Below are 25,726 nucleotides of genomic sequence, written 5' to 3'. Positions count from 1 at the left end.
AAAATTAACTGTGAAACTCTTATGGTGTAATACAGTTATAAAACAATGAATGATACAGATTTTGCTTTTTAAATAAACAGAGTGCAAGAGATCAAATTTTATGCCAGCTGCACTTCAATTACATTTACTTTGTCTAGTAGTTGCCACAAGTGGGACACCTGTCTCTAAATGTATTTGTTCTACAAGTTTATTTGTAGTGTATTATAACTACTGTTCAAATTCATAATCAAAAGAAAGGTAAATATACTGTTCTTGGAGAGTAAAAAGTCATGTCATGACATGTGAAGTTCAGCTTCCTCTGATTTTGCATCAAGACTGTTCTACTGCCTTAGTCCTGGTCTTTATTAGCATTAGGGGTAAATTTATTGCTGTGTGTGGAGCTTCTAAATTAGGTTAGAAAAATCATCCAGTGGCAAGACATGATCCAGCACATCCCAGCAGGTAATTAGTTCCGCTCTCTCAGTTGCTGGTGAGATACAGGGCTCTTCAGTTCCTAAGCTACCTACCCCTGTAAACTTTAGGTAGGTGATTTGAGCCAACTGGTAAATTTGTTGAGACTTTCTACAGAAAATTCTTTGGCCGTGAGAGACACTATTACCTTGACAGATTTTTGAAATGCAAGGAGATAGTTATTTATGTTGCTTGTGATCTTCATTTTATTATTATCTTGTGGAAATTACTAAAATGCCCTTACTACAAAGAAACTGTGACTGAGTGCTGCTATTGCAGGCCCATACTACAAATGTGTTCCATTCCCCTATAAACAAAAATAAACAAAAAGCACCCCTGTTTACATAGCTAAATTTATAGACAGTTTAGCAGCAATCTCATCTAGCAGCAAGCAGAGAGAAAAAAATTAATCATGAAATTAAGCCACGTGAGAGGTGGAGTCAAGAGGTTAAACCTTTGTTGCGGTTTAATCTCAGCCGGCAGCCAGGACCACACGGCTGCTCGCTCGCTTCCCCCAATTGGGATGGGAAAGAGAATTGGAAGAGTAAAAGTGAGAAAACTCATGGGTTGAGATAAAAACAGTTTAACAGGTAAAGCAAAAGCTGCACAGAAGCAAAGCAAAACAAGGAATTCATCCACTGCTTCCCATGGGCAGGCAGGTGTTCAGCCATCTCCAGGAAAGCAGGGCTCCAAAATGCCTAACCGTTACTTGGGAAGACAAACACCATCGCTCTGAACATCCTCCCCTTCCTTCTTCTTCCCCCAGTTTTACATACGGAGCATGATGTCATATGGCATTGTATATCCCTTTGGTCAGCTATCCTAGCTGTGTTCCCTCCCAACTTCTGGTATAACCCCAGCCTTGACTGCTCAGCAACAACCAAAACCATCAGTGTTTTACCAACACTATTTTCATCCCAAATCCAAAACACAGCACTATTATCAGCTGCTAGTAAGAAAGTCAACTCTCTCTCAGCTGAAACCATGACAACCTTACACTGTCGCTCTCCATTTAGAGGAGATTTGCTCTATTACTTACTCTATTACTTACTCTAACAGGGTTTGTAGTTGTCTGAGTAGAGGAAGGGAGGTGATAACAGGATTGATGTGTGTGGTTTACTTCTCAGACTTCAGAGGAAATCAAAATCAAACCATTTGAATGCAAAAGTATCCTGATAAAAGCTAAAAATTGCATACAGACTTCTATATAATAACAGTCTGCGGATTTAAAAACCTGGAAAAAAAAAATTCTAAAGACAGGCTTTTGCATTTAACATAGTAATTTCTTCACCAAACCCCAGACTTGAGGCTTGGTGTTCAATATACCACATCTATAAGTGAAGACTGAGCGTAAGACATTTAGCAACATTATGGATTTTTCTCTATTATAAATGTTATGTCCTAATATGTTTATGGTTTGCTCATCCATTAAGGTAAGACCACCATGAAGCATTTAAACATGAAAGATTGTATCATGGTTCTATCACATGCTTTGCATTTACCGTACCATCACATCCTTATCTACCATCTTTTGCTGCAAGGCAAGAGGTTTAGGTACCCAGAACTACAACTGTTATAAATGCAGGAGGAATTATCTACCTTAGTTCTACGGCTGCTGCGAGAGCCATTGTGTAAGAACTGCTTTCTGACTGGCTTTCTGTTTCAGCACTGCTGTGATCAGCTTTGGCAACGGCACACTGCTCCGGGGCTTCCCGCCTGCCTAACAATGGGGCAAATCAGAAGCTGGTAAGGAACAGTTGAAATCTGCCTTAGTACAATTGTCTAAAATTGTAGCATGGATCAAATCTTTATTTTTAAACTGACAGATACAGTCTTTCAGTGGAGAATAAAGCACTTCAGAAGAAATAATTAGACGTCTAGCAGTTAGGTAAGTAGCAATTCTTTACCTGCATGTGAAATTAAGCCATACCACAGAGAAGTTCTGACTTGCCCAAATAATCATTCCGAGCAGGTAACAAGCCAAGAACACAGCTCAGCTCTGCTTTCTTGGTTCTGTCATTTAACCAATTCCTCCCATGAAAGTTCCCACTACAAAAAGTAGCGGCTCTAGTGCAAGTGAACTTGCAAGAACCTTATTTGCTTTACTTTATGAGAGCTATGAATGATCGACACAGGGGCCTGAAATAAAGGGATGTTAGTGGCTGACCTGCTCAATAGTTTACTTGCTACGGTCTGGAACTGCAGCAGTCCACCTGGGGTGCTGTATGAGACTTCCCAGCTGTGTGGGGTTTGTCTGAGCTGGGCTGCTCTGGGTGAGACTAACAGACTGCCCAATTTGGTGCTGCGCAGGCCAGACCTTCACCCAGCATAGCTCAACATTGCTATCCTGCCTGCCCTCAGTGATACACTGAGGTATAATTCACAAAGGATTAATTTAGCAGCTTCTTTAACACCCCCCCACACACTTAAATGCACTAAAATTCATTCCTGAAAAGCAGAACGAAACATGGTTTCTCAACAGAACAAAATCAACAGAAAGGTGCACTTCTGTCACTGGGAAATTATGACAGTTTTATAATTGTATTATAAAACAAAAAGCTTCGTTGTAGGAAGCCATTTTACTGTTGAAATAAACGACTTATTTACAAGGATAGTTACTTTACAGTTTTACAAAGCAGACATAATTCTTCTTAGAATAAAATATCAGTGACAGATTTAGCACTGTCTAAATGCAGTTTATTCCAAAAAGAAATCTACAGCAATCATTAGACTAAATCATACCAATCACATAATAAAATGCTGTCCCTTGCAACTACAACGGTATAAAAAGACTTGTTATCAGTCATGATCTAGTGGATTAAGCATCTGCTATACTTCTTTCTTCTTGAGTATTAGTGGACCTACATTATCTCCTGTTAATTCATTGTGCTTGTTGTGGGAGCCATCACAGACAGGGAACTGGAAGAAAACATATATAAGGAATTAGTATAACTCTATACAGCAATTGCATGATGATTTTTATACTTCTACCTACGTTAAGAGCATTTTTATAATGTTGTTAGTTTCTCCTACTATGCCCCATTTCAACATCAAACCCCACCTCCTATCAGACACAGGACACATGGTACTAAGGAAAAAAACCATTGCTAACAGGTAACTTAGTTTGTGAGGTCCTAAAATAGCTGTTCTTAGACACAAAGTTAGGGACAAAGCCTGTTCCATGAAAGAACAGCAAGCAAAGCAGCCGTCACAGCCACAAATAGTTTAAGGTTTATTGTGGAACTAGTAAAAGTGCTCTTAACATACTTAATAATTTGCAACCATAAAGTACAGTTTTAAGGAAAACTGAAATACTTTGCTGAAGTCATTAGTTGGCTGAGAGGATTTGGGCCAGGGCAGGTAGTTTTTATTAAAAGAGGAAAGCATTTGGTCCAGAGAAGACAAAACCAGAGTGCAGTCAGGGCATTCAAAAGAAATTAAGGGTAGATGAAAAATCCTTATGTACGTCGAGTTGATTTGGGGGATGCTGACCATCCAAACCAGTCATCTACTGGCTGCTTGGACCAGATGGGGATATGCTCTCCCTCACCAACACGGGTTCAGCCTTACTTTTATTCTAATATGAACAACTTTCTAAGCATTGTTTTTGAAAAATAGTTATCTTCTAATTATTTGCAATGTATTTCCAAATACTAAAGAAGTCTTGCTTGGTTTTAATCTACGCACAGATGGTCATTCTGTAAGTGTTTCTATGAAAAAAACTATTAGTTTTCTTACAATTTTCTAGAGTTTCTTTCTGCATGTAGATTGGTTTACAGTGGAGAAAAATAAGAACTGTGCTGTTCTTAAAAGCCAGAAACACGTCCACCTCCAGAGAAAAGCAGCAGGTCGATGTGTAGCAATTCAGCACCGAAGCAGGGATAAAAATATGCAAGTTTCAATTTCTAATTCTGCAGCAGCTTGAAGTGTCTTACCGTCTTAGAACGCCAACACCGGCAGTAAGCTTTAGTGAGGCACAGATCTTCAATGTTTATTTCATTCACTACTTTTGGATTCTCCTTCTGGATCTTGAGGTTAATCAAGCTATCCTTTTGCTGTTTCTTCTTGGGGAGGAACGGACGAACAGCGAGGTATCCGAGCAAGGCCAGCACGCCCAGGAAAGGCAATAACCGCAGCCACTCTGAAACTAAAGACAGATGGGTGGGATTTAGATTGGGCTCTTGGCACCACTTCACCATGGTGCAACATCAGCTACTCTCAAATGATTTAGGCTTATGGTAGGGAATGGAGCTGCTCGGTCAGCAAGGTTCTGAGGGCAAACAAGACTATGTGGGTAAGTGTTAAGAGCAAAGAAGACCCAGATTAAAACCTGGGTTTTACTGTAGCCAACACAACAATTTGATTCCTTGAATTTCATCTGAAGTTTAATTTTAACACTCTAGAAGATGACTCAATGGAAGAGAATAAATCCAAAACAAACAAAAGATGTACTGAAATAAGGAACCCTAAAATTACAGGGGTTGTGCTCACCTGAGATAAACGAGCACTGTGTACTAGCAAACTGGGCATGACGACATGCAGTAAGTATATTCAATGCTGATACCTTAACGTTCTGTATATGCAGAGCAATTCAGTATGTGTTATAATTCAATTTTTAATTGTTTATTTCAGATTTTTAGCTTCTTGAAGTTTTCCTCATTTTATTTGCTCCTAGTGTTTTTAGAAACTTTTGGTAGAAATTATATGGATTACTATATGAGCACTAGCAAAACCTTCACTAATTTTTTGAGTTTATTTTTCAGAGTTCTGTTTGCTCAGGTATCTGCAACCAGTTTCTACAATACACTGAGCAAGAAAGAGCCCTAAGATCAGGTTTGTCAAGCCACAGAAAACTACTTTTTACCAAGCTGAGGATTTTCTTTTAAGTACAGGTAAGAGATGCAAGTATCCTCTGCAACCTTAGCTGCCTTGCTACATCATTATACATTTTTTAGAGATACTTGTGAGAGAAAGACTTAATGGACTTTGTAAGAAATTCATCAGCACTTGGCATAAGATCTAAATATATAGAAGGTGGATCCCCTTCTCCAACAAAACATGCTGTAACAATATACCAGTGAAATTTAAGTACCACGGTGCAATAAAGGAGAGAGCATTTTTTTAAATTTCTGGAGAATACATTAATTCTAAACACTCATACAGAAATGGAAGAGTTTAAAAATATTTTAAAGTGAGAAACAAAGTGTAATGAACTGGAGCACAAATAGCTGCACAAGCACTTTGTAAGAGAAGACACTAATCAAGTTCCTCTTTTAAATGATTTAGGATCAGAACATAGCAAAATTTTGTTCCATAGTTTGTTTTTCGAGATTAAGATATACAAGAAAGGAAATGCAATAGAGCAGGATAAGGATGCTAAGTAGGTTGTAGCTCTCATAGATGATATTATTCTCCATTGCTTGATTTTATTTGTAATAATAGATCATGTTCATTATACCTCTCCAGTTAGAACACGGTGGCTTTTTCTTAATAATTTGAATTTTCTGGAAGTACACCGTGTAATGAAAATACTTTGTGGGACTAGTTTTAGGTTCTTTGAGCTTTCTATAGCCTTTGAAGTGAAATCCACATTTCCTGCATTGATCTGGGAATGCCTAAATGCTAAAGGCCCTGCAAGAACTTTCAGTAGTCTTTCCACACCTGCACTTGCAGTAGTCCCTACGCACAACAATTGAAAGAATTTGCTAAGAGTCACTGCAATAGGCTAATCTCTGTTGCTCTTTTCTCAGTTCCCCCAACAAGCTGTAAGCCCTCAAAAATAACAATTAACACTGAGATACTTAATTTTTTCAGTTACACAAAACATGGGAGTTTCCTGGACAGCAGTGCCTGGTTGTCTCTTCTATTGTTACTGTTCGAGAACAACCCATCAATGGTAACCCAAATACTTTCTGACCTTATGTGAAAGACTGACTTGAAACATACTTTAGAAGAGAAAAAAATATTTGATCACTGAAAAAAATTTCCTAATTGAGTATCTAACCTGACTGTTGGGAAAGAGGTGGATCTCTATGAAGACACCAAGACAGAACACATTCCAACAGGTCCACCACAACCAGAAGCAGGGCACCTACCAACTGTGTGATGAATAAAACTGGGCTAAGATTTGCACATAGAAAGGAAATGTCTTGCATAAGAATTAAACCTCGTTAAAAGAGACCCACAACTAACCAGCAAGAGGCATCTCAATATAGCTTGAAACTCCTTGATACAATTAAAAAAAAAAATAAATAATTGGAACAGTAGTTATGCCTATGGGAGACTCATGACTAGCTGGGTTCATCCAAATGAAACAGGAACATAACAGCTGTAACCTCTGAGAAAGGAAATTAGAAACAAGAATAGGAAGTACAAGTATATTATTTATCATGGTTATCATTTAATATTTGTATCACGCTAACTGCTGATAAAGAGTTTTGTCCTCACTAGCCAATGATTTCTTGACAGTCTAATCTGGGAGTCTCTGGAAAGCCCCCTGTTACACTAACACGTACACTAATCAAACTGACTTGTTATTGCCAAAAGACTACCGGAATACTTTTGGATTAGAAAATCAACATGATCATGTTTCTAGTGAATGAGAGACAAGATACTGTCACAAAATAAAAAAAAAAATCACAGATCTTTGGACTGGGTGGGCAGGGATGGGAGAAAAGCTTTACCCAAACTAGTACAATGATACCTTCCTGCAACTGTAGCTGCTCTGTGTTCTTGAAGGCATTCATACCTTTCTGAGGCAGATGTGAAGCAATTCACAAGTCTGGTTATTTTCACAGCTGATAACTCAGAATTCAGCAATTACATTGATTCTGGAGATTCTTTATCAGTTCTGCTGCAAGGGAAGATGCAGTCTTTGGAGCCAGAAATGGAGAGTAGAATATCGAAGAGGTTAGTCTTCAAACTTGACTTGTTTGAAGAGACCAATCCCAAAGATAGGTCCTGGAAAGTATCAGGAACATCACTGAAACAGGAATGCCCACAGAATTGCAACGAGCTGAGGCCACAGACCACAGGCACAGCAACATTTTCAAGGAGAGGTTGTCTTCACTTTTAGTCCAACAGTAACAAGTCCAAAAAAATAAGAAGCACCTACACTGTGAAGAAAAAGGGACTGGCCAGCCACTGAGAGACAAACCAAAGCAAGTGGTCCCTGCTGGTCTTTCACCAACTACTCCTTTGGTATCTTTCACTTTGACCTATGCTTTAGCTATTTTCGGTGGAAATGACCCTATGCAGACCCAAAAGCAGCTTCTTACAGTAACAGCTCAACTGCAAGCCAAAATTTTAACACGTATTAGCTACCAGCCAAAATGAAGATTGGAACTGGGATTGTATACTCTCTAAACTGATGAAATTTTTCATGCCAATTGAAATTACTTATTCAATTACATTCTCTTCAGAACTAACAAGCAGTTCTATCTTAACTGTTTTCTGTTGTTTGCTTGGGTCTTTTAAGGGTGTTCTCATTTCTACACTAGCTAAACCCAAAGGACTCCATGCATCACTTTAGTAAGTCTATTTGCTTATTCAGCAGGTAAGAAGGTAGAGAGGTGACAGTCCTTTCAGAGACACAGCATACTTTAAATAAATTAAAAGCCAAAGCTATGGGTAGGTTAGCAAGCCATTCATTGTTCCAGTGGGTTCTGAAGACTCTGTTATCAGGGTATCACCCTCCTTTCCCTCATACTGTAAAAGATGATCCATAAAAATGTCCTCTTCCTGACTGGCAGCTTGTTACATTGAAGTCCCTCTTAACACGTAGGCCAAGCGTAAGAGCCCACACAGGACTGTGTCATGTTTATGGCAAGAAGACTAACACCAAGATTCTTAGATAAACCATGACATTCTGACCACATGCTATTTTGCGGCGAACACCTATGCCATTTTAATGACAGGTACCAGGACAGAAAGCAACACCAGCAAGAGACAACGCTGTTCATTTCAGTGAACCTGAGAAGGGAAGAGTAAAGCAGCTATGACAAGAAAGTGAATGAGGCTTCTGAGCAGCAGCAGGGTGACAATTTAGATATCCACTTTCAAACCCAAGGTCAAACATTCTTTCCTTCCTCCCTCATTGCTTTTACTTTCTGGAGATCCGCACTGGATGTCAACAGCCATTTTCCCTCCAAGTAAGCAGTTTTCCATTGTGATTTGGTGAAGTCATGACAGACAACAGGTGTCTCAAGATTTTCAATCAACACACTATATATAAAATCCTATACAAAAGGATCCTCTCTACACTTTTGATCTGTTGTTTCTCTAACTGATGCACTACAGGAACTGAAGTTGCATCTGCTTGGGACAGAAGCAATACAAGAGCTAACAAGCAAAGGACCTCGCTGTTCCAGATTTGGGTTCTGCTCGGCCTTTGCAGACAAGGTCTACGCTAGTAAGTTTTTATAGTGCTGGTCCCTTACTAAATTCAGCAGATGCCACCAAAGGACAAATACTAATGCACTTTTAATATTTTAAGATCGGTATTTTTTTCTCACCTCCCAAAAAGAAGAAAAATGCTTGACACTTTTGATATGTCCATTTGCCAGAGAATGTGCTCCTCTGTAATTTTTAGTAAACACAAAAGAAACGTTAATCTCATTTTCTCTGTTGTCTCAGAGCCTTTCCTTAACAGTAATTCAATGGATATGATCCTGAAAGTTGCTGCTGCAAACTAACTCCCAGAATTGGGAATCCCCTCCTTTTAGAGGCTTATGACTTTAGGACAGCAGAGACTAAGACCACGACAACAATATAGAAGCAGCAGCACTTGCTAAAGTAATCCGGTTTTCTCAGATGTAACTTTAGACAGACAGCAGCTCTGAGGGCAGATAAGGACAAGCCTCTTCAATGAGCACTGAGGTTTCAATGACTTTCAATAACTTCTAAGCACTAAGAGAGGATCATCTTTTAATTTAGGTGCCTAGGATGTGGTGTCCTACGATTTCCTTCAGAAAAGCCTCACCATGTTGCATTTACTCTACACTGTAACTTTAAGCATCTCATACAGTTTTGCTGATTTTTCCTCCCTTTTCATTCATATCCACCTTAAGAGGAAGATATACAAGTATGAGAGCAGGTACTAGTCTAGCTGACTATTGAAAAAAAATGAAAAAAAGTGTCAAAATGTTATCTGTGTAGCTATGTATTTTTAACCATACCTCTATTGCCCCTTTTTAGAGTGTTTAGCACAAGACCAGTCAAAGAAATCACTAAGAACTAGAAGCAATGGATTTTTTCAGGTACGCTTATTAAATCCTACCAGGTCTCAAAGCAATTTCTGACTCCATTCCTTCTTTTCCCTTTGTTTAATATTTTTGGGACTGACATTTCAAATGTTTGGTCTCCACTTAAGGTTTCAGTTGTTTGCTTCTTGCCCTCCCTCCAAATTCAAGGATATACTGGTCAACGGGGTAAATAACATGACAGCAAACCAGTTCTCCCCCATTGATCATTCTATTAAAAAAAAGTTCTGGCTAGAGGTTTTTAGAATAAATTATATTATTACTATATAGTGTGAATAATTACAGAGACTGCACAAATTAACCTATTACAAAAATGTATGTTTGGACAAGTAAAGCAAGAAGAGATTAAACTCAAGCATTACTAAGCTTAAGAAATTTTAAGTACAACTTGTGGTTAAAAGGGGAATGATTTATGTAGGAAACTGCCAAATGCTAGGAATACGAGAAGCCACCCAGTTCTGTAGCTTATTGAATCCCCTTCCTCCCAACTTTGTAGCAGCTGAATTTCTCTATTTAGTAAATACAGAATCATAGAATAATTTGGGATGGAAGGGGCCTTCAAAGGTCTCTAGCCCAATCCACCTGCAGTGAGAAGGGAAATATAACCAACAGCATTTTCAGATCACAGAGTAGTTGCAGGGAAAGAACAACCGTTCATTTAAAATGGGTTTCCTTCTCATGGGAAAGACAATGGGACTTCAAGCTTACAAGCAGCGTAAACATGCTGGGAAAAAAGCACTTAAGCCTGGTTTTAAATATATTGCACCTGTTCTAAATGAAATAATTTTCCAGCACTCTTAAAGTCATACAGCTTAGTGCTGCAAGGCAAGCATATAAAGTTGATTCTATGCTTTGAAGACTTTTTCTGCTTCCAGAAAGTTTCTGTTAGAGCATTACCAGTCTTGTCATTTGACACGACCTGAGGTTCCGTCTGTATTATCACAGCTGAGCTCGGGCTCAGAGAGTTCCACTTTGCAATGCACTGAAAAGCACTGAACGCTTCAGTTTCCTACTATGATAGGGCTACGATTAATGAATCAGCTTTTCCATGCCCTCACCCAGAAAACACTCATGAACGTGATTAAATAAATAAAAAACAAAAAAACCCTGACTTTGTTATGTAGCAGGCTCCCAGGAACAGGTTTTGGTTTTTTTTAATCAGTAGAGAAAAAAAAAAAAAACAACCAAAAAAACCCCTGACTTTGTGTTATGTAGCCGGCTCCCAGAAACAGGTTTTTTTTTTTTTTGTTGCAGGGAAAGAACAACCGTTCATTTAAAATGGGTTTCCTTCTCATGGGAAAGACAATGGGACTTCAAGCTTACAAGCAGCGTAAACATGCTGGGAAAAAAGCACTTAAGCCTGGTTTTAAATATATTGCACCTGTTCTAAATGAAATAATTTTCCAGCACTCTTAAAGTCATACAGCTTAGTGCTGCAGGGTAAGCGTATAAAGTTGATTCTACGCTTTGAAGACTTTTTCTGCTTCCAGAAAGTTTCTGTTAAGAGCATTACCAGTCTTGTCATTTGACACAACCTGAGGTTCTGCCTGTATTATCACAGCTGAGCTCGGGCTCAGAGAGTTCCACTTTGCAATGCACTGAAAGGCACTGAACGCTTCAGTTTCCTACTGTGATAGGGCTACGATTAATGAATCAGCTTTTCCATGCCCTCACCCAGAAAACACTCATGAACGTGATTAAATAAATAAAAAACAAAAAAACCCTGACTTTGTTATGTAGCAGGCTCCCAGGAACAGGTTTTGGTTTTTTTTAATCAGTAGAGACGGTCTCTTTAACCTTTTAAGCAAATGAAGAGGCAGTGCTTTAGGCCTTCAGCTAAAATCCCATTTTCCTCACGAGGACGGCCTCTGCCCTGCTGGTGGGTGCACTGAGAGGAATTTAAACCGCGCTTCAAACGAGCGGGGGCCGAGGAGCCCGGTACCCCCTTTCCCTCTACCCTCACATTAAACGCCGCCTGGAAGCCGCAGGCCCGGAGGACGTGCCGGGAGCCCGGGCAGAAGCGGGCCCGTTGGGCCCGACCCGGCCCCGCCGCTCCCCTCACACCGCCAGCGGGGCGGGAAGGGGTCGAGGGCTCCCCTCACACCGCCGGCGGGGCGGGAAGGGGTCGAGGCCGCCTGTCCCGTCCCGTCTCCCCCTCACTTACCTGTGAGGCGGATGAAGCCGCCGACGCTCTCGGGCAGCGGCAGGCGCTTGAGGTACGCGGGCAGCTGGACTTTGACGATGCGGGCCAGGCTCTCCAGCACCATGGCGGCCGCCGTGAACGGGAGGGGCGGGAAGGGGAGGGAGGGGGTGAGGTGCTGAGGCGAGTGAGGGGGGGGCCTCTACCCTCCGCCGCGACCCGCGCGCTTCCTCGCGCTGCCGCCGCCGCGCACGCGCCACGGGGCGGAGCGCCACCGGCACCGCCTGCGCGTGCGCCGAGAGGTAACGGCCGGTGTCCCTCCGCTCGGGCCGCGCTACCAACGGGGGTTGTTGTGGGGGGGCGCTGCTTCCGCCAGGCGGCGCGCGGGCGGCGCCGGCCGTTACTACGCCTCAGAGGGAACAGCCGGGAGAGCGGAGCTCGGTGGGCAGCGGGGCCGGGCCGGGCTGGGGCGAGGCGGGGGGCGGTGCGGTGCGGTGGTGGTTGCGGGTCGGCCGTGGAGTGGCCTTTGGCAGCCAACAGGGCGCCTCCGGAGTCAGCCGCTCTCCTGAGGTGAGGGGCGGAGAGGAGCCGCTCTCCTGAGGTGAGGGGCGGGGAGGGGCGGGCAGCGCCCGGCCTGTGGTGATGCCCGGCCTGTGGTGATGCCCGCCCTGTGATGGTGCACGGCCGGTAGCTTGGGCCTCGCTTGGCCTGGGCTAAGCCTCGCTTGAAGGTACAGCTGAGGAGGGGAGGGAGTGTGACTTTTAATACCGCGTGGTCTCTGGTTTATAGGCTGTATATTAGCTGTCATCGCCCTGTCGTGTTACCGTTGGATCTGGTGTCGACAGCCTTAAAAAATACTGAAGGGAAATACTGAAAATTTTTCTTCGTATGAGTGATGTTTTTCATATGGTATCGTAACTCTTCTGAGGTGGGATAAAGTTAGTGCTGAGAGGTTTAATGTTATAGGGAGAGACCCGTCCCGCACGTTAGGCAGTGGTTTGTGCAGAAGAAACTCTATCTCCAAACCTGTTATTTAATTTTGTTTCATTTTATGTCAAGGAAACTGGTCATTTTGGCATGGAAAGTTGTCCCTGTGTAACCAGGTGAAAAAATGGGAAGTAGGCAGCCATTCTGGGTCAATTGGGACAATCCAGCCGGTCTTGAAAACTGTGTTAGTCCCTTGGTCGTGAGTCTGACACCATTTGGCTCAAGATGCTTTGCTCCTGTGAATAAATCCATCAAGTGGTGGTAGCGAATAGCACAGAGCACGAGCATCTGCAGGAAAGCTGAAGCAGTACAATCCTTCTAGAAGGTGTATCTCCTTCCTTACGTGATCTTGACTGGAGCACAGTTCTCTGTCCTCCCTCAGTGTACAGAAACCACACCATTTCTGCCTGTATCAACTGTGCACTTTTCATGCCAGACCAGAATTGGTAATCAAGAGGTTTTGGGGTAAGTTAATAGGGTTGAGAAAAGAAATGGAAGAGTTATTATAGGTATTTCTTGAGTCAGATGAACCCACTGGTCTGTCTTTTGCTAAATCTATTCAGCAGTCCTGTTCACCTAGTATTGACAAGCTCGGTGCTAGATCTCTTTCAATTCAATAGTTTGCTTTAAGGGTCAATTCAGGGCAATCATAACCAAAAGTTAAAATCACCGTAAAGAATGAAGACAAAAAACCCAAATACTGAAAGCTAGGTTTAAGACAAACAAATCCAGCCTGTTTGTGCTTCTGGCCTGAATATTACTTTTCTACCTGTGACCGTACATTAACATTTCCTGATGAATCATCTTCTTTAGCTAGTGAGAATATTCCTGTGATCTCAGAGTATCTTAGTTCCCTACCTCACCTAAGTTTATCCTTGTAATGACTGTCTGATGTCCTAAGATGATTCCTCCTTATGTAGGCAAATGCCTGCTATTAGACAAGATAATGAAAGAGCAAAACGCTTGATTATTCTGTAAAGATTACACATCTGATGTCATGATGTAACCTTGTTTGTGAAAGTTTCTGAGGGAAGAATACATAAGGCTGAAGATACACGAGGTAAATCCTCCAGCTCTGAATCAAACAACTTCATGTTGAAATGGAGAACCTCTGTCCTTCCCTCCTCCTCTTCCAGCTTTCTCTGGATGCTGGCTGTGATGCTGGGAGCACAGCTGACATTTCAGTGAAGCTTCTGAGCCCCGCTGTGCTGCCTTTGATCAGTGCCCCACTCAGCACGCTGCTAGGCAAGCTGCACATGTTGCAGAGAGCAACCCTTCTCGCTGCGCCTCGCCTGTCGGCATAGGTATCAGTTGATATGAGTCATGAGCAGTTTTGGTATATGAAAGGCTGAAGTCATAGTTTATGGAAAAACTATAAAGAAAATGAAGCCTGAATGAGATTCTTAACTGAAGGGGAAACAAAAGGTGGTCTTCAGAAATCCAGTTTGAACTGGAGCTCAGGAGATGTGTGTTCGCTCTCTAACTTGGCTGCAGACTTCCTGTTGGACTTAAGGGGAAAAATATAAGCTGCAGGCTTGGTCAGTCCTGCAGAAAAGAACTGTGTTTTATGCAGCAGTCCATCTTCAGGGACAGCATTATGGGGTCAGAACTTAAGATCCGTCAACATCAGGAGGTTTATTAAGCAGGTGTGACATCTTCCTTCTTTTACACACGTTTAACACCTTACGTGGACATTCTTATTCCACAGACAGATTGCTTCTTCAGGATTTTATCAGCATCCTTTTCAACTCTGCCTCAAATGATAATACTATTGGGTATCTGGAAAATTTTCTAGCTTTTGAGGGGAGAGTAATATGCAACAATTCATTCTTGCATATTTAGCTCCAGTTTGTGAACTGTTAAAAAGTAAAGATTGCCTCTGCTCATGTGTTTCATGCTGAATATGGCCACTGAAACTCTGGTATTGGGTAGGATATATAGGAGTTGCTGTGATAAAATTAACAGCACAAAAAGCCCGAACACAGATATTTGAACAAAACCTAGGTCACCAATATTGAAATATGATTATTCCTTTCAGCAGTAAGTATGCTCTGTTACTGGGATTTTTTTATCTAGCAAGACTATTACAGATAAGATGGAGCCCACGTGAAGATGTCTACATAGTTAGTGCTAGCTCACATCTTTTACATGGAGTTCCCAAAACAGTCCAAAAGAGAACCAGCCCAATTAACTTACTACTATGCATGCTTTGATGAGAATGGTAGAAAAGGTGGTGGTGAAGATGCAGATCATGTTTGGCAGAATTTATTCTGCCAGGCATAGTGTCACTACAGCATAATTGCATTGGTCCTGCTCGCAGTAGAAGTAAGAGTTGCCTTCAGTGTCCACAAGCTGGTTGGTCCTAGTTCAACAGACTGAGCACAGGTGAAAAGAAGCCAGTTGTGTTCCTCCTCTTGTTATCCTTCCCTAATTGCTTAATTTCCTTGTGCCTTACCAGTGACTTGTGCTTGTTATCCTTCCCTAATTGCTTAATTTCCCTGTGCCTTTAATTCAGCTGTAAAATGAGATAATACTTACCAGTCTGTCTAGAACATGAAGATTTGCAAAGGAAAAGAACATTTATAAATTATATTTCTTTATTTTATTTTACCAAGTACACAGCAGTAAGGATAAAAGATGAAAGGTTCTGAGATAGCAGACAAACAGTCCTTCCGTCTCTAAAACAAGCCTAAGTAGCACAATAATTTGCTCAGCACTCTTTCATGGTAATGAGCTTTTCTATCAACAGACTGTCTTGTGTTGTTAAAACCATTTTCTTGGAATTGGCATCGCCATTTTCCATACTTAGCACCTGGAATAATCTCTGCAGCAGGCAAAAGTACTATTGTCAACTAAAAACTATCCTGTCACCAAAGGGCTGGCTTCTGTGATGAGCAAACACAAGCCTCTGTCTAGGAGGAAGCTAGATCTCTCCCTTTGTATTTGAGTCATTTCACAATGGGATTTGATTAGCTGCTGTTCCTGCTGTACACAAAGATCTCTCTCTCTTCCACTTCCCCAAAAGCAAGCAAAATTATTACACCCCAGAAGGGCTGGTGGAACTGTTGATTCATTTCATGCAATGTTTCCATCAGTTAGTTATGCAGCACTGTCAGCACCTAACTATTAAATAATTGAATCTCAAAAAAAATAAGAAGACTGGCTTAAAAACGTAAACCATAAGACCATATGTATAAGGTTACTTTCCTCTATTTTATGTTTATGAAGAGTGCAAGCAAGTTGCAATTGTATTGCATGCAGGTTAGGTTTTCATTTCTTATTTTTACATCCAGATGTTTAATTGCCTTTAGAAGGACGCTGAGATTGTCCTGCTTTCCCTTGAATCTGAGACCTGGCACCTTAAATGGCTTCTGCTGGTGTATATTGAAAATGCCTACATTCAAAGCATTCAAGAGAAAAATGAGTTAAGGAGAGAAATCACATCTATAATAGAATCAATAGGATAATTTTGTGATAGCATAATTTCCATATTCTAAAATGACTGCTAAATCAGCATGATAGTACCTTTATAACCTAACTAACGTCCAAGAGTTTTACCACGGAACTGTTCATTTTAAAAGCATGTGCTATTGTAATTGCCTAATTAACTGCAGTGTCCTACTAATAGCACATATTAGTGTTGAATTTTAAAATTCCCTGTGTCTTCAAGTGCTATTTATTGTCACTGATTGTAGTGAAAACAGGAATGTAAAAAAGAATGGCAAGGTTTCTAAGAATTGCATCAAGTTCCAACATGGCAACTTTGTGCATGAGCGAACAGAGCAGTAGGCACTGGTTTTATTTATTTGAGAAAAATACCGTGCTTTGATCTCTCAGCCACAGGTTTAACATTTTAATTTCTTCTTCTGACTACTACTGCTGGGGAGTGGGAAATTTTACCCATGAGTTGGGTATGAAACAAAGTTGGAGAAAACCCCAACTCAAGAAAGGATAGGTGTATTCAGTGCTAACTTCCCAGATACTCCCTGATAAAAGTTCAGTTACTTTCTACTTAGACTGTATGCTTTTTCCAAGCTGGAGAATTGCTTTTATGCAAGGGTTAGCGCTGGTGCACAGTAGTCGTTTCTACAGCTGCTATATTTGCAGAAATAGCACAAGATGAATCTATGAATACCCACTCGGTTACAGTAAGGTACTGATTTCAACTGCCTTTATTTAAAACGTAGAGAGTAACAAGTTGTATGATGTAGAACTATTGTAAAGAACATCAGCCAAGTAAGGCTAACGATGCAGAAGCAAGAACACAGTAACTATAATAGCGCAATGAGTTTTAAATTTTGACGCATTACATGAATCATCCAGTCTTCCCGTCCACATTGCGTCGCTGAGCCGGTATGTAGTGCTCGTGAGGATCCAGACTCATCTGATCGCTGGTCACATACAGACTTGCACAGAGTTGGAACTTTATTGGCTTCCAGGGAGTTGCTGATTCACAACAGTTTTACTCGAATCAGAACAAGTATCTTTAGTATTCACTAATACGTTCGTAAAAGACCAGATACGTTACTGATTTGTGGCAGGTTCTGCCTGGTTTGTTGCAATAAACCAGGCTGCAAAATCCCCAGACCGTCCCCTGGGAGGAAGCTGCAGTGATGGGAAACATATATCCTCTCCTAAGCTAAAGGACCTACAGAGGACAAAACTGACATAATCTGGGAAGTACACACTGCTAAATGAACAGACGTGAAGTAAAACCACTGTCAAAACACTACAAGCCACTCTCTTATGATGAGAATTCCAGGGAAAAGAAGCTATATGTATGTCAGCATATCCTCAGCAAGGGGCCACTCACCATTCCCTGTTAAACTGCATTGATCTCTGCTATCAGTGATGACTGTATATCCTTGACCAGGCAACTAAGGGTATATTTGTTTCCTTAGTACTTTAATCCCTTGACGTAATAGCTGTCACTGAAAGATATTTCCTTCATTTTGGAAGGCAAAGGTGAGAATGCCACGAGACTAATTCCTGTGATGCAATGTGCATTCGTTGGCAGGGGCTAATTATAGCACAGAAAAACTACCAGCTTCCCCTGCTGAGGACAGAGTGTATGATCTCTGCAATAGGACTGCACTCTGCTCCTAACTTCTTCCTGTGTCACGATGCCTACTGACACCGCACTAGAACAGCAGTTTATCATTCCTTCTCAGGCTGCTGTGTAACAACAGCACTGTGGAAATTTCTGAGCCTGTCTCCCCTTTTCAAGGTTAGCCAGGTCTGGCATTTGCAGGAACCGATACTCCTTCTCTGTCATCTCACAAGAATAATGCAAAGCAAGAAAAAAAAAAAAAAAACCAACCCAAAACACCATGTTGTCTTCAATTTCAGACAACAAATACACATATAATGGGTGGAGATGAAAGCAGGGAAAAAGGGGCTATCTTGATGTCAAGACGTTGACATGGAGTAGTACTACAGCAGGTAAATAAGATTAATGTAGCTTCTTTTATGCCTATCTTAGTAATGCTTTTTTTTTTCTCTTTCTCCCAGGCACTCCCTTGTCCTCTGGACTACAGGTCAGCTGTAGCACAGCGCATTTCCAGATCTAGGTAGTTGGCTGTTCCCTAGAGGATTTGTAAGTTATTTCCTCACTTACTTTTCAAGATAATGCCAGAATTTTATATCAATTCTGTACTTCACCCCAGTACAGGGAGCTGTCAGTCCATTGTTTTTTTAAAAAAAAGAGTTTTTTTTTTCCCTTTGAATCAGAAGAGAAAGCAACCAACACAAAAGGTAGAATATAAACATATCACCTCAAAAGTTTTCAAAACTTACTCTACAGGAATGTAAGCCTAATGACTGAGAAAGGTAAAAATTAAATAAAATTAAAAAATACATGGTAATTAAGAGGCATTCATCTTGAACAACATGCTAGGAGAGTGCTTTTCAAAACTAGGAAAAGACTGTACCTAGTGTCCCTTTTTTTAGAGCTGAAAGTCTTTTATTGAAAATTAGTCTTGTCATAGGTGTCTGTAGTTATTTTATTAAGACGCTTGAGAATGTTTTAAACTGCTTCCCCAAGAGGAATTAAATTATTTTTATTCTTTTTTTTACACTTTCATGTGAGTTACTTTGGCAGCTTCAGGGACAGAAATGTTATAATTATTCAGAAAATGGGTATGGTAGAAATGGATCCGGCACATAGTCCCCCAAATTGCTGATTTGATACTGACAAATATCCTGAACGCTGTAAGGGTAAGCATACCATTTAGTTTCCAAGTGCCTGAGTCCTCTGTGCCTAATTGCAGCAGTGTTTATTTTTCTAATATGGGAGCTAAACAGCAATCAGAAAATAATTTAACATAGGCCACCAAACAGTCAGGAAGGACTAAGAAATTATCCTTTTCCCTGTTAACTTGAATTTAAATCACTATGACTGAGAAAATTAGTATCTTGGATCCCACCACCAACTCCTTAAGCCAGTATTTTTCCATGTTTTTTTTTTTAAGATGATGTCCCATTTTCCAAAGGAAAAAAAAAATTGCAGCCCTCATTGCCTTTATAAAAAAGAATTAACATCTATTGCTTGTAAAAGTGACAGATCTATGTAGTATTTCTTGAAAGGCGAAAAAGAGTGCTTGACCTTGAAGAATAAAAGTCACCAGGAGTGCAGAAGCTAGGCTGCCTTTGCTTTATAATTTGCAAAATTTTCAACAGCTTGTCAACACCTGACCATGTTTCATGACTACCGTGTGTGTCACAACCCACCCTCTCAGAAATACTGTCCTGATCCAGCCCCCTAATCATAATGATGAACAGAATTACTGGCTAATTTCAGTATTGGTGGTTTAAAGTCATCAGCAGTATTTCCCCAATTACAATTTGACAGTAAACAAGAATAATATTCCTTCCTTCTAAGAGATATATTTGGCTGTCATTACCTGGATATTTGAGGTCTAACAAGCTCTTGGACATTGTAACTGGGACATAGCAAAAACTGAAAAGATCGGCCGAATCTTTAAAGATGAGGTTGCTTGAAAGGACAAAGAGAGTGAAATGACAGTTGGCTAGTTAAATCCATTGTCTAAATACACGGCACATACTCCTGTCAGTTCAAAGACAAACAAAAAAAACCCCACCTTGAAGTATTGCTGTAGACTTTCTTATTTACTTAAATCATTATTTTAAATTAAGTCAATACAGCATCAAACACTAAAACACTGCACTCTACAAGACTATGTAATAATATCCCCAGGGAAACTTAGCATTATTTTGTATAAAACAGGTTGGGGGCGGGAAGGGGGGAAAATGTTCTACAAGAAAAAAAAAAACCACCTCTAAATGAAGAGTGACAGAAGGTCAACCTGCTACTTCTGCTGAAATGTAATGCTTATTTAGCTACAAATATGTGAACGATTCACCAGCAGGACTGCCTCAGAAGTAGGAGGAAAGGCCAAAAAAAGGTAGTTTGCTGCGGGCCATTTGGTATTTGGCTCCTAGATAGAGAAGGTCCCTGCCCCAGGTCTTCTGGAGACACTGGCTGATCTCTGTTGGGAAATGCATGTTGTGAAGTCTGAACAACCTTGCCTACACTTGGGAGCTTGTGAAATATTTTCGCTAGCCTGTTTGAACAATTAACTTTAACCCTTAACATTTTATCCAGATTAGCAACTTTTATGGTGTATTAGGTACGCTGGTCGAATCATTTGTTAAACCCAAACACTCCTCAAAGGTTATGGTTTGCTTACTACGTTTGCAGCCTGGAACAAGCGTTGCAGGAGCAACCGAATTAGGATGGTCCAGATCTGACTAGTAATCAATTATGTCAAAGTAATAAAAATAGACGTATCTTGAAAGCGCTTCAGAGAGTCCTTTGATGTCTCCTTTAGTAAACACAATAGGCCAAATTAAGTACTGCTGAAAACTGCCATAAGAGCTTGGGTCATTTTCGGTAACAGCGTAACTCCTACAGACTTAGCATGAAGTGTGAGGGCAGCCCGAGGGGTCAAAAAACAGGTATAACAAGGAAAAGTAACCACCTCCAAAGGGATGGGGTAAAGTAGGTCACCATTAAACACCTTTTTGAAAAGATCTCCAACTGATGTACCCTGGCCTACTGAAATTGATAAAATTTTACTGCTGAATTCAGCCTGCTACATTATTTTAGCAACTGTGACTTACTGCTCTGCCATTCACACCCCTCTTTTAAGATGCTATTTTGCCATGTATGTATACATTATCTATGTTTATACAGGAATGTAAAGAATTCATACAAAAGAAGAAAACAAAGGTGGTTAGTAACTGCATGACACAAAACGTTTGGGTTTTCAAAATTGGCATCGTAATTACGCGGTGCACGTGCTCATCTGAGTTTCATGCTTCAATATGCATAGGGCTGAATCAGCACAGACAATCAACATTCTTGTTGACACAAACTGCTGCTGACTTGAAAGGAATATCTTTTTTATGTAGATCAAATGGTACTTTTGTTGGGGAAAAAAGGAATATTCTGCATGAATACTAAGAAATACCTTGTAGCAATTTTCAGAGATTTTGTTGTTTAGGTCTGTGAAAATAACGCAATGAATTTTATGTCGTCAAAACTTTCTTCTTGTAAAATAGCTCTTATTTTCTGTAAGGATTTCAAGAAAAGAAAAAACTTCAACTGCAAGAAAACTGTGTTGTCACTAGGAGGCTAAAAAAGTGCTAAACAATAAAGTGCTAAACAAAATCCTGAAAAACAGAAGATTTTGTGGAGAAACTTGGCCCGTTGATCTCAGTGTAAGTTACTGAAGTATTTTATATTCTTGTGAATCCCACATAACTTTGCGCAAGCCACGAAACCTTAGCATGGTATTATTCAACAAAGCACTGGGGCTTTTCACTGGGACTCAACCCCTTAAAATGGGTTAATGTAGGGACTCGGTGTTTTACCCCATGACCCAGCAGCGAGACAAAGAGCACTACTATGTGAAGGAAAGGTGGAATAGCTTGGAAATTGTTTCAGTGAGAGTGTCAGGGAAGAAACAATAGGAGATGAAGAATTGCCAAGCTGGAATATAAGACAGAAAGTTACCTTTTATCTAATATTCCTTAGAAAGCTAACTGCTGCCTGACACATTGACCTTGGGCTGGGCTCCAGATGTTGAGAGGGTTTTGCTACCTCATCTCCCTAAGAGAAGGAGAAGTAATGGTCCCAGATGGAACAGCCAGGGAATTGAGCACACAGTAGAAGGCTGTGATTATGACCTTGCTGTCCTTCTTGGAAGTGGGAAGCCCCCAGCTACACAGGAAGAGCTGCTGGCCTTTGGTATTCCAACACAGATCAGGTGGAACCCAATGGCATCACAAAACCTATTTTTCTTTCACTGTCTCATAATGGCACTTGGGTTGGCAAATTCAGCCTTTTTATTTGTTGTATTAAAAAAAAAAGCCAACGGAACAATCTTATTTTATCAGCTTTCTTCTGTGATCTTATTCGTGGTCTGCACGAACCAGAATCAGAAGGGTCCCAAATAAAGTGAGTTTTGCTCAGATTAAAGAGTGATTTGACTCCAAGCTTGATTTATGATAATTAAAGGAAAAACAAGTTGGACAAGATGCTGAAGAGAAAATTGAGGCCTGGTAATACATGCAAACAGGGAGAAGCTGCTGTTGTTGTTCTTCGTGCTTTGTTTTCCAGCAGCAGAAGCTGTTGTGTTTTGTCTCCTCCAACCAGGAACTAAAAATGATCTGATGGACTAATAAGAAAGATGTCTTGTTTTTGTTGAAGTGATTTTTTTTTTCTTTCCTAAAAAGGAAGATATTTTTGGAAATATTTTGCATCTTGTTTCCCCCCTTTTCCCCTCAGATATATGAAGTGTCCTGTGTGGAATGCTGCTTGGTGTGCAGGGTGCTCGGTCGCTCCACCTGTTTTGAAGAGCAGTAGAATAGCACACTCAAAATGTACAAATGGCTGGTCTGAGGCAAGTGGAAGTGAAAAAACAGACACTGATGAGCAATCAGGCCACACTAACCTTTAAACTAAGGCTGGGAGGCTTTTTTCCTCAAGTCCCCTCTCTGTGCTGAGGTGAAGTGCTGTTAACAATACATCTCCATTCACGTTTGCTCTGCTGGACCATCACAAAGCAGCTGACATGGACTGGCAAATTCAGCCTTCGGAGGCTGTTGACCACTTGGCTGCAGAGGGCTCTGTAACACCGTACTTGAAAAAGCAAACAAAATTCAAAGATGAGAGTTCAAGTGAGCTGGTCTGTTCTCAGTGGTTTTGTGCAAACTGTTTATTGCCGTGCCACATCTACTGAGCTGTTCTGCTTAATAAACCTCTGAAAATCTAACCCAACTCCACTGCCGTACAAGGATTAGGCATGGTAATACCTCTCTCTCTTCAGCCACTTCTGAGGATTAGCTTCAAAATCAAATTAAAATGAAGCAAACCCAAATAGACGGGGTAGTTCCACAATAGGTTGCAAGGCCCGGATTCAGTAACCGTCATCTGTGCCTCTTGCATTTTATATTACTCTGAGGTTCCTGTGCAAATACCATTAGGGTACACCTGCTGTGTATGGTGAAAGTGAGAAACAATTTGTGTGTGGCACATCAGTATCCTAAGGTTACGAGGCCTTACTTGCCCGAGTATTCTTACTGAAGTAAAAAAAAAAATCTATTTGAGTTTGTTTATTTCCAAACGCTGAGGGGAAGACACATGATATTTACCTCACAATATGAGGAAAAAGAGGCAAGGGTGAGAAGTATAATGCTCTCCCAAGTGTGCTGTCACTTGGAGAAATGGCTACAAAACACTGAGTACACGTCTTGGTTTTCATTCCTACACAAGTCATTAGTTTTTATTCTTTTTCTCAAGTGTACCAATTTGTTTTTTAGAAGTGACCAGTGAGTGTAATAAAGTGTTTGTCTAAACAGGTATATTAAAACAAAATATGCAAAACTCTTTCTGAGCAATGGCTGTAAACAAGAGCTATTCGGTACATTTTAAATTCCATTTGGGGTCAAATGCTAATAGAGATATTGATTTTAACACGTAACTACTGAAAGGCACACAAACAAAACTTGATTTACCAGATTAACAATTCCTGTTGCCTTAAATTAGTGGAGAAAATTACACACTGTCAACAGTATGTTTGTGCTGTTCTTCATTCCTTTCATTATACAGTAAAATGCGAATCGCAAGGCAGATCAAAACTTTATTAAATAGAGAGTGATGTTAGAGGTCAGTAATCTCAAATAATAATTAAAAATGTAGAAGTGGAATACTGTTAACTACTGAGATCTCCTGAGATGACAAACAGCAATGAAAAAGTTCAGGAAGTTGGTAAGCAATTTACAAGGCAGAAGATGATGTCTGTGACAGACAGACAGACACGCTGCTGGTTTGGAGCAGCTTGACAGCATCCGTAAGCCAAAGCAGGCAAGGAACAGCAAGGTGTTTTTCAGCAATATTCTTGATGAAGATGATAAGAACATTAAATGAGAGTTTGGGACTACACTTCCTGAATATGCTGTTCAGTACAATTAAAATAATAAGCAGAAAATGAAGGCTACACAAAGTTGCTAGGAATGGTTTAGGTGATCACAGGTAACTGGGCTTGACAGCTACAAGGCCTTGTTTTCTCTCCAGCCAGTGCATCGCTTAAAAACTATGGCAAGCCTATTTTTAATAAACAGTACTTCTAACCTACAGTACTGTTTTTAAAGTTTTAAAAAAAAAAAAAGAGCATTGCTCCCCTAATTTGCTGCTGGCTACTCTCAAGCTTCGTACTGAAAACTTTGTTACACAATGAGGTTTTCCGAATGTGCTGCCTTTTCCAGCCAAGTAATAATTAGCATCCTAGATAGTAAGAAAGCTAACAGTAGTGCAATAAAGGCACTGTAATGAATGCAAACTTGGTCCAGTGCAATGGATTTAGCTAATTACATATCTATACTCCCTGGAACGTGTTTATTAATACACTCCATCCCCTCATTACAGCAGAAATGAGGCAACCTTTTCTCTGCTTGTTACTTCGTGGAAGTGGAGCAGGAATCCTTCCCCACATACATACATCTACACAATTTATTAACGTGAGAAAAAAGAGCCTGGGTGAAGAGCAATTCATTGACCTGTGGTGCACACAATAAAAAGCCCCCAAGCAGCTGGAGGTGTAAAAAAAAAATAATCGTTTGATGACGGTGTGCTGACAGCCTGTGTTTCTGTGTCCTCCCTTCGGTGGTGGTTTTTCCCTAGACTCAGAAACTCGGGGTTTGGTTCAGTGCCGGGACGGCACTAACACAGAGCCCCATGGCCCCTCTCGCACCGGGCCTGCGCTCCCTGTGGCGGCTGCTCCTCTCCCGGGCGGAAGGAGACTTTCAACGGTGTCACCACCTCCGCTGCAATCCCCTCAGCGTTCAGGCCCGCGCTACCCCGGCCGAGGCGCCTTCCTCGATCCGCTTCCAGGCGCTCCGCCTCCCGCCGGGCCCCGCACGTTCGGCGTCGTGTCTTCGAGGCGGGAGAACGCCTAAACCGCGCTCCTCGCCCGCCGCCACACGGGCACCCGGGCAGGCGAGGGAAGGAGGGGCGGAAAGCAGCACCGAAGCCGAGTCGGGTCCCGACGGGGGACAGGCGGACCTTCCCCTCTCTCCCCGCCTCAGGCGCTGACACACAGCTGAGGAGGCCGCTTAACGCGCGGAGGGATACGACGACGCCGCGTCAGCGCGGATATGTAGGCCCGGCCGCGGCCGCCGCCATTTCGTGGGAGGGCGGGAGTGGATCATCGCCAGTAGCGCTCGCCGCCCCGGACCCGCGCCCGCCGCACCACCCTCGGGCAGGCCCCCTCGGGCCGGCGGCGACGGGAAGCGGCGCGGCGGAGGAGGCCCAGAACCGTCCTGCGCCCTCCCCGCTCCACCGCGCCTACCGCTCGCGAGAGTCAGC

General features: G+C 41.5%; 1 protein-coding gene and 2 long non-coding RNA genes across 3 annotated transcripts; 2 read left to right on the top strand and 1 right to left on the bottom strand.

Moving 5' to 3' along the window:
* Positions 1–2,961: 2,961 nt before the first annotated feature.
* Positions 2,962–12,028, bottom strand: CISD2 (CDGSH iron sulfur domain 2). Its single transcript, XM_014940971.1, has 3 exons — positions 11,875–12,028; positions 4,386–4,597; positions 2,962–3,369 (listed from the first exon to the last, which is right to left on the bottom strand). Exons 1-3 carry the CDS (start codon positions 11,975–11,977, stop codon positions 3,280–3,282), a joined length of 405 nt encoding a protein of 134 aa, XP_014796457.1. The 5' UTR covers positions 11,978–12,028; the 3' UTR covers positions 2,962–3,279.
* Positions 5,234–9,742, top strand: LOC106887448. The gene is made up of 2 exons (XR_001411888.1): positions 5,234–5,342; positions 6,265–9,742. It is a non-coding gene; the product is annotated as an uncharacterized LOC106887448 (long non-coding RNA).
* A 6,324-nt stretch (positions 12,029–18,352) lies between the features above and the next one.
* On the top strand, positions 18,353–23,748 carry LOC106887165. Its single transcript, XR_001411818.1, has 2 exons — positions 18,353–18,433; positions 21,438–23,748. It is a non-coding gene; the product is annotated as an uncharacterized LOC106887165 (long non-coding RNA).
* Positions 23,749–25,726: the final 1,978 nt, after the last annotated feature.

Source organism: Calidris pugnax, unplaced genomic scaffold (assembly GCF_001431845.1).
Source record: "Calidris pugnax isolate Ruff unplaced genomic scaffold, ASM143184v1 scaffold34, whole genome shotgun sequence".
Lineage (NCBI taxonomy): Eukaryota > Metazoa > Chordata > Aves > Charadriiformes > Scolopacidae > Calidris > Calidris pugnax.
This window is presented reverse-complemented; position numbering and strand designations above follow the sequence as displayed.

Excerpts from the sequence above, each read along its gene's own strand:
- CISD2 (XM_014940971.1), bottom strand. The coding sequence starts at position 11,977 with ATGGTGCTGGAGAGCCTGGCCCGCATCGTCAAAGTCCAGCTGCCCGCG. Across the intron at positions 4,598-11,874 it reads CGGCTTCATCCGCCTCACAG|TTTCAGAGTGGCTGCGGTTA; the intron begins GTAAGTGAGGGG and ends ATCTGTCTTTAG. Across the intron at positions 3,370-4,385 it reads GGTGTTGGCGTTCTAAGACG|TTCCCTGTCTGTGATGGCTC; the intron begins GTAAGACACTTC and ends GTTTTCTTCCAG.